At 53.1% G+C, this 8,888-nt stretch overlaps 1 protein-coding gene across 1 annotated transcript in view; it reads left to right on the forward strand.

The window, feature by feature from the left end:
* The first annotated feature begins 589 nt into the window (after positions 1-589).
* Positions 590-8,888, forward strand: part of ARHGAP25 (Rho GTPase activating protein 25) — a 20,904-nt gene continuing 12,605 nt past the window's right edge. The window contains exon 1 of the mRNA XM_010003946.1: positions 590-655. Coding sequence (XP_010002248.1) covers positions 590-655 — 66 coding nt within the window. The remainder of the gene's footprint in view (positions 656-8,888) is intronic.

The following is an 8,888-nucleotide window of genomic DNA, read 5'->3' on the forward strand; positions in this document are numbered from 1 at the left end:
AGCAGCTGCAGCAAGAAAATGCAGAGACACCCGTGTCGTCGGGGCCGCGCGCGCGGAGATGCTCTGCTCTGCTCTGCTCGCTGTGCAAAACAACCTCCTGAAACTCCCTGCTGGGCCGTGTCTTCCAACGGGCAATTTTTCTAGCTCACCAGCAGCCCCAAGAAGGACACCCACTTCCTCAAATGCAACGAGCAGCGCCCAGAGCAGCTCGGGCAGCCACGTCGTGCGGGGCTGGGGCCGCGTCCCCGCGCCGGCCGAGGGGGTGACAACACAGCGGCAGGGAAGGTGGCATCACCTCAGTCCTGCTGAGAGAGCAAGACCAGAGCTTCGCAGGAAAGGAGGGCAGGAAAGCACTTTTGTGAGGTTGCTCACAGCCAGTGTCAGAGGAAGGAGGAGGAAGTAGGTTGGTAAATCAACCCTTGCCGAGCCCTTGGTGGGGGGAATCGCTCCCCGGGCTCCCGCGGGACCAGCAGAGCTTCGGTTCAGCCTCAGCAAGAGCCCCTTGGGAAACTGAAAAAAAAAAAAAGAAAAAATAGGCAACAAAAACAAACAAACTACAAAAAAAAAAAGCAGCCCCTCCTGATTCAAAATGTCCCTTAAGCTGCCACGGAACTGGGATTTCAACCTGAAAATGGATGCTGCAAAAATAGGTACCGTGACTGTTTCTTTACATCTTCTTGTTTCTGCTTGAGCCTTTCAGGTCCAAGGCAGGGTCTGCCTGTGGCCAAGCCCAGCAGTGATTCTGGCTACAGACCTGAACCTGCTGCTGGCCTCAGCGGGGGGACCTGGCCCCCAGCTGCTGCTTTTGAGAGAGCAGATGGTTTGCAAATGATTTGCAAGAAGTGATTTGTAAAGTTGCCACCGAGGGATGCTGGGGGAGCCAGGGCTGCCTGGGTGGGGTGGGGACAGGGGGACCTGGCAGCCTGGGGATGCTGCCCACCCCAAATCCAGGTTTTTTGGGGGGCATTTAAACCACATGGGCTGATTCTGCTGGCACCAGCCTTGCAGGAGGTGAAGTGCTGGCCAAGGGACAGACAGAGCCATGTGGGCTTCAGGAAACAATCTCGCTCTTGCTCAGGTTTCTTTGCCCATCCCCACGTCACCGTTTCCTCTCACCAGTGGCAAAGAGCCCTCTGATGCTCACACTGGGCTCTGTGCCACAGGACAGCTTCACTGTGGGATTTTCTGACCCATCTCCTGGCTCTGCCTAGGCTTTGCACAGCTCTCCTGTGCCATGGGATCCATCTCCAGCATGGAAAACCTCTTGAGACCACCTTTGGGAAGGAGTGAGGGGTCCGTACAGGGGGCTCTGTGGCCAAAGTAACAGCAGAGCCACCACTTGCCTGGGGGTCAAGCAGCCAGGGAGGGGGCTGAGGGTAAGGAAGGGGTGCACAAGCCCAGCTCTGTCCTGGCACTGGTGCCAAGACACGGTCAGAACACATGCTGAGGACTTGATTTCTCCCTGATGCAGCCAGATTTGGCCAAGCTGGTCTCTGTGGTGCTGAGCTCTTCCACCTTGTGACACCCTTGTGTCAGTTTCTAAGTCCATCCTGGCTGGATTTTTCTTGCAAAGGCAACTTGGACTTCCATCTGAAGCTGTTTTCATTGGGGTGGCCAAACCATTTGCCCCACACAAAGCCCCAGACAAAGCACAGCTGGTCCCCAGTGCCTCTGTGGCTGGGCCTGGCAATGATGTGCAGGATGAGACCCAGGGTGGTCCTGAAGCTTTGCAGGCAGAGGGAGCAGTGCAGTCATCTCCTCTCATCAGCTTTCACGACAGTGGTGGAGAAATCCTCGTGCAGAAGGATCCTGGACTTCTGCATTGCCCGTTCTTAGGATAATCAGTCTTTTTTTTGCACAGAGGCTGCAGAGAAGTGGGCAAATTCAAAGGGTAGCTCAGAAGAAAAGGCCAGGGGACACTGAGCCTGCTGGCTGCTGGGGAGCAGAGAGAATGGAGATGGGACATAGTCATCAGCCCATGTTCTTACCAGGAATTGCTTTTTTTCAAGCAAACCTGCCCAGGATGAGGTTCTGGGTGCCTTTTGCAGCTCGTAGCTGCTGCAAGGCCGTGAGACGGGGGCTGTGTGTGTGTGTGCAGAGACCTGAGTGCTGGGGCACTCCCCTCAGGGTTCCAGGCTTCTGCCATCTTCAGGAGTGCAGCGGGGATGTGACTTGTGGAAAACAATTGCAAATTAGTCACCGCTGCCATCACTGCCTCCTCCTGCCTTTGGGACACTTCCCTGTCCTTGTCCCCAGCCGTGGCCGTGGCAGAAGCAGCTCAGGCCAGGGTGCAGGCTCCTCTGTGCTTCCTCATGCTGAGAAAAAAAGCAAAGCTTTTTGTTTCAATGAAGGAGAAAATGGCACTTGCAATTTTCCTTGCAAAACCTGTTGTGGCACTTTGCCTGTTTTTATTCCAAGTACCTGACATCCCTCCTGTGGGGCAGGAGGAAAGGGGACAGTCGTGTGGGCTCCTGCCAAGCCAAAGGTTTGGGGCAGAAGCCAGCAGATGTGGACATCATGGTAGCACCCAGTGCAATTTCTCCTACAATCCACACGTTGGCAGGGCTCCTCTTTTCAGGCAGCAGGACCAGTTCCCAGGGCTGGAGAAAGAGCAAGGATGTTTTGGAGGAAATATTCAACTTCAGAGGCAGTTACCCCAGGAAACGCTTTAGGGGGCACTAAATTTGCTCTTAGTGGCTCTTTCCTGCCCTGATGATGGGCAAGGATGAGCAGGCTTGAGTGTGGCAGCAACGTGTCTGTGGAGGAGGAGATGACTGCAGGTGCTGGGCCACCCTGCTGAGAGCTGGGGAGAAAGCTTCACCCCCATGTAAAATTTTCAGCTGTTCATCACAGATGAGCTGGGAATCACACTGTCCACAAAAGGCAGAAACCTGGAAAAGTGGTAGGGGAGAAAGTCACAGCCTTGGTAGGTCTGGTTTTGTGAATGCAGAACATTTTCCACTAGGCAAAAATAGCCTTGCTGAGTGCAAAGCCAAGGTGCCCACAGCAGCTCCCTCCCCAGACCTCTGCAGGAGCCCTGTGGTGGGGACAGTAGCTGCGGGGTGTTTGTGGGTAAGAAGGATCCTGCAAACTGCTATTTTGGCCTTAAATGGGCCCAGAGTACAGGGAGAGCTGTCTCGTGCAGAGAGAAAACACATGCTCATGTTGGTGCTTATCTGTGTGTCTGAGCAGGGCTGAGCCAGGGCTGAGCAAGGGCCTCCGGGTGCACCTTGAAAGGGCTGATGCTCAGAAAAGGGACCCAGGTGTACCCCTCTGAATGCAGGTTCCTTATGCTCCTGGGACAGGCTGCAAGGGAGGAGAACACACCTGATTTCCAGCAAGGACCAGGCAATTTCAGCTCAGGGCTGAGAGCAGGAGGAACCCCTGGGTAGCAGTGCCTGCTGGGTCACTTCCTTTCCATGATGCAGAGCCCTGATGAGCTTAGAGGGAGATAAGTATCTCCCATAAAAGGCAGTACTTTTCATAAAAGACATTATAGCTCCTTTCAAGTCCTGTGCAGCTGGAACATCAGAGCTGCTGGGCTGAGCTGAGCTCTTTGGGAAGGCTGAGCACAGAGCTGATGGATGGAGACACATCCCTGATGTCCACCCACTTGGGTGTGAGGACGGACCCTGCAGCAGCTTCAGATGAAACCCTGGTGGTCATGGGTGCTTGGGATGGAGACAAAACTCTGCTAATGTAAGGGCTAATTACACAGAACGAGTATCAGCATCTCTGTTTCATTGGGAGAGATGAGATCCCATGAGGGGCTAGGAGGACAGCCAGCAGGATTCAGGGGAGTGGTTTGGAGCCAGCCCACTGGGATTTGCTCTTTGGGAATAGGCTGTGGTTTCTGCAGAGCAAAGAGCTTGTGGGAGGCCCCACCCCATTCCCCAAAAATCCTCACCCCTGAGGAGTCGGTGGCAGTGACAGGATGTGAAGGATCATGTTTTAGGGAGAGGAATGATGCTGCTTGTGAGCATTTTGCTGAGAATCGTATTCATGTGCATGAGACGTGAGTAATGCAGAGGTTTTGGCAAAGAGCAAAGCAGCTGCCCAGAGCAATTTGGAAACCTTGTTTTGGCTTTTGCATCAGGGTCATTGTACCTTGTACCAGCATTTTTCAGGGGAGCTGCCTGGCAAATCCCTTTTGAATGTCCTTGTTTACAACCACATCCTCTGCAGGCAGCATCCCACAGCAGCACGCACTGAGATACAAGCAGCATCTTGTTTCAAAGATGACCTTGTGTTTCAAAGGCTGATTTCTGGATACACAATTTTTGGAAGTGGGTTTGCAGTCCTGTGATGGGTTTGTAGTGGAAAGGTGAGCTCAAAGTGCCCCACTCAATCCAGGCTCCAAAGGATGAAGGCAAAGCACAGTGAGGTTTCTTGCTCCAGGGAATTCTGGAAGGGGAAGCTAGTCATGCTCCTGAACTGTAGCACCCCTGACCTCTGAGACAACAGTAGCTGCTCATCCTGGAGTACAAAATGTTTTGTAGGCTGATGGGGGTGCCTGTGTCCTGAGAGGGCCCACTCAGGCACAAGATGCCCCCAGTCACAAACACTGCAAATCAGCAGTGGGTGATTTTTCATGTCCTCCTTTTTTAAACCTGCCCTTTACTCTCAGGTCCAGGCCAGGATTCACCAACACTCACATCTAATGCAGCTTTTGCAGCTCTCTGCTCCACTGACCAGCCTAGGGGAAAAGCAGGCATCTGGGAGAAGAGATATGGGGCCACCACAGCTTCCCCCACCCCACAGCATTGCACAACACCCCCCGCACAGCCCTGGCTCTGCCAGCCAACCCTGCTGGGCTCAGGGGCCTGGATCCTGCTCCATCCTCACCCAGCTGGGTGCCATCAGCTCCATCTTAGCAGGGGAGACTAAGACCTCAGGAAACCACCATCTGCAGAGACCAGTGAAGCTGATTTCCCCTGGAGTCACACAATTTTTTTTACACTGTGACCACAGATGCTGACTCTACCCAGCTGGGTTGGCCCTGGGGTCCTGCAGTGCCTGGTCCAGAGGCAAAAATCAAAGTGTCCCTTCTGGAAATGATCCTTCCTAAGGCATTTCCTATCACAGAAGCATTTAGGAATGTCACGGGGCCATCCTGCTGGTCCCTGGCACAGGGCAGTGGTGTCAATGGGACCCATCTATGCAAACAGCAGACAGAGGACACTGCTTTGCCCAGCCAGTAAATCCACACTGGATCTTTTCGTCTTGGAGACTTTCCAACCTCATTGTGTGAGAACTGCCCCACTGGAAACATCAGGCAATGCCCTCCCAGAGAAAAACTCCAATTTCCAAACCATTGGTGTTTTTCCAAGCCAGGCTGGGTCATTCTGCTGGCGCTGCCGCAGCCTGGGCGGGGTGGGTGTAACAAAACCCCACACCCTCCCATCACCCAAATCAAATAAATAAATAAATAAATAAATAAATTTCAAGCAAACTTGCCCAGGATGAGGTTCTGGGTGCCTTTTGCAGCTCGTAGCTGCTGCAAGGCCGTGAGACGGGGGCTGTGTGTGTGTGTGCAGAGACCTGAGTGCTGGGGCACTCCCCTCAGGGTTCCAGGCTTCTGCCATCTTCAGGAGTGCAGCGGGGATGTGACTTGTGGAAAACAATTGCAAATTAGTCACCGCTGCCATCACTGCCTCCTCCTGCCTTTGGGACACTTCCCTGTCCTTGTCCCCAGCCGTGGCCGTGGCAGAAGCAGCTCAGGCCAGGGTGCAGGCTCCTCTGTGCTTCCTCATGCTGAGAAAAAAAGCAAAGCTTTTTGTTTCAATGAAGGAGAAAATGGCACTTGCAATTTTCCTTGCAAAACCTGTTGTGGCACTTTGCCTGTTTTTATTCCAAGTACCTGACATCCCTCCTGTGGGGCAGGAGGAAAGGGGACAGTCGTGTGGGCTCCTGCCAAGCCAAAGGTTTGGGGCAGAAGCCAGCAGATGTGGACATCATGGTAGCACCCAGTGCAATTTCTCCTACAATCCACACGTTGGCAGGGCTCCTCTTTTCAGGCAGCAGGACCAGTTCCCAGGGCTGGAGAAAGAGCAAGGATGTTTTGGAGGAAATATTCAACTTCAGAGGCAGTTACCCCAGGAAACGCTTTAGGGGGCACTAAATTTGCTCTTAGTGGCTCTTTCCTGCCCTGATGATGGGCAAGGATGAGCAGGCTTGAGTGTGGCAGCAACGTGTCTGTGGAGGAGGAGATGACTGCAGGTGCTGGGCCACCCTGCTGAGAGCTGGGGAGAAAGCTTCACCCCCATGTAAAATTTTCAGCTGTTCATCACAGATGAGCTGGGAATCACACTGTCCACAAAAGGCAGAAACCTGGAAAAGTGGTAGGGGAGAAAGTCACAGCCTTGGTAGGTCTGGTTTTGTGAATGCAGAACATTTTCCACTAGGCAAAAATAGCCTTGCTGAGTGCAAAGCCAAGGTGCCCACAGCAGCTCCCTCCCCAGACCTCTGCAGGAGCCCTGTGGTGGGGACAGTAGCTGCGGGGTGTTTGTGGGTAAGAAGGATCCTGCAAACTGCTATTTTGGCCTTAAATGGGCCCAGAGTACAGGGAGAGCTGTCTCGTGCAGAGAGAAAACACATGCTCATGTTGGTGCTTATCTGTGTGTCTGAGCAGGGCTGAGCCAGGGCTGAGCAAGGGCCTCCGGGTGCACCTTGAAAGGGCTGATGCTCAGAAAAGGGACCCAGGTGTACCCCTCTGAATGCAGGTTCCTTATGCTCCTGGGACAGGCTGCAAGGGAGGAGAACACACCTGATTTCCAGCAAGGACCAGGCAATTTCAGCTCAGGGCTGAGAGCAGGAGGAACCCCTGGGTAGCAGTGCCTGCTGGGTCACTTCCTTTCCATGATGCAGAGCCCTGATGAGCTTAGAGGGAGATAAGTATCTCCCATAAAAGGCAGTACTTTTCATAAAAGACATGATAGCTCCTTTCAAGTCCTGTGCAGCTGGAACATCAGAGCTGCTGGGCTGAGCTGAGCTCTTTGGGAAGGCTGAGCACAGAGCTGATGGATGGAGACACATCCCTGATGTCCACCCACTTGGGTGTGAGGACGGACCCTGCAGCAGCTTCAGATGAAACCCTGGTGGTCATGGGTGCTTGGGATGGAGACAAAACTCTGCTAATGTAAGGGCTAATTACACAGAACGAGTATCAGCATCTCTGTTTCATTGGGAGAGATGAGATCCCATGAGGGGCTAGGAGGACAGCCAGCAGGATTCAGGGGAGTGGTTTGGAGCCAGCCCACTGGGATTTGCTCTTTGGGAATAGGCTGTGGTTTCTGCAGAGCAAAGAGCTTGTGGGAGGCCCCACCCCTGCAGATCATTCCCCAAAAATCCTCACCCCTGAGGAGTCGGTGGCAGTGACAGGATGTGAAGGATCATGTTTTAGGGAGAGGAATGATGCTGCTTGTGAGCATTTTGCTGAGAATCGTATTCATGTGCATGAGACGTGAGTAATGCAGAGGTTTTGGCAAAGAGCAAAGCAGCTGCCCAGAGCAATTTGGAAACCTTGTTTTGGCTTTTGCATCAGGGTCATTGTACCTTGTACCAGCATTTTTCAGGGGAGCTGCCTGGCAAATCCCTTTTGAATGTCCTTGTTTACAACCACATCCTCTGCAGGCAGCATCCCACAGCAGCACGCACTGAGATACAAGCAGCATCTTGTTTCAAAGATGACCTTGTGTTTCAAAGGCTGATTTCTGGATACACAATTTTTGGAAGTGGGTTTGCAGTCCTGTGATGGGTTTGTAGTGGAAAGGTGAGCTCAAAGTGCCCCACTCAATCCAGGCTCCAAAGGATGAAGGCAAAGCACAGTGAGGTTTCTTGCTCCAGGGAATTCTGGAAGGGGAAGCTAGTCATGCTCCTGAACTGTAGCACCCCTGACCTCTGAGACAACAGTAGCTGCTCATCCTGGAGTACAAAATGTTTTGTAGGCTGATGGGGGTGCCTGTGTCCTGAGAGGGCCCACTCAGGCACAAGATGCCCCCAGTCACAAACACTGCAAATCAGCAGTGGGTGATTTTTCATGTCCTCCTTTTTTAAACCTGCCCTTTACTCTCAGGTCCAGGCCAGGATTCACCAACACTCACATCTAATGCAGCTTTTGCAGCTCTCTGCTCCACTGACCAGCCTAGGGGAAAAGCAGGCATCTGGGAGAAGAGATATGGGGCCACCACAGCTTCCCCCACCCCACAGCATTGCACAACACCCCCCGCACAGCCCTGGCTCTGCCAGCCAACCCTGCTGGGCTCAGGGGCCTGGATCCTGCTCCATCCTCACCCAGCTGGGTGCCATCAGCTCCATCTTAGCAGGGGAGACTAAGACCTCAGGAAACCACCATCTGCAGAGACCAGTGAAGCTGATTTCCCCTGGAGTCACACAATTTTTTTTGCACTGTGACCACAGATGCTGACTCTACCCAGCTGGGTTGGCCCTGGGGTCCTGCAGTGCCTGGTCCAGAGGCAAAAATCAAAGTGTCCCTTCTGGAAATGATCCTTCCTAAGGCATTTCCTATCACAGAAGCATTTAGGAATGTCACGGGGCCATCCTGCTGGTCCCTGGCACAGGGCAGTGGTGTCAATGGGACCCATCTATGCAAACAGCAGACAGAGGACACTGCTTTGCCCAGCCAGTAAATCCACACTGGATCTTTTCGTCTTGGAGACTTTCCAACCTCATTGTGTGAGAACTGCCCCACTGGAAACATCAGGCAATGCCCTCCCAGAGAAAAACTCCAATTTCCAAACCATTGGTGTTTTTCCAAGCCAGGCTGGGTCATTCTGCTGGCGCTGCCGCAGCCTGGGCGGGGTGGGTGTAACAAAACCCCACACCCTCCCATCACCCAAATCAAATAAATAAATAAATAAATAAATAAA

This window comes from Chaetura pelagica, unplaced genomic scaffold, assembly GCF_000747805.2.
Source record: "Chaetura pelagica isolate M959 unplaced genomic scaffold, ChaPel_1.0 scaffold528, whole genome shotgun sequence".
NCBI classification, from domain to species: Eukaryota; Metazoa; Chordata; class Aves; order Apodiformes; family Apodidae; genus Chaetura; species Chaetura pelagica.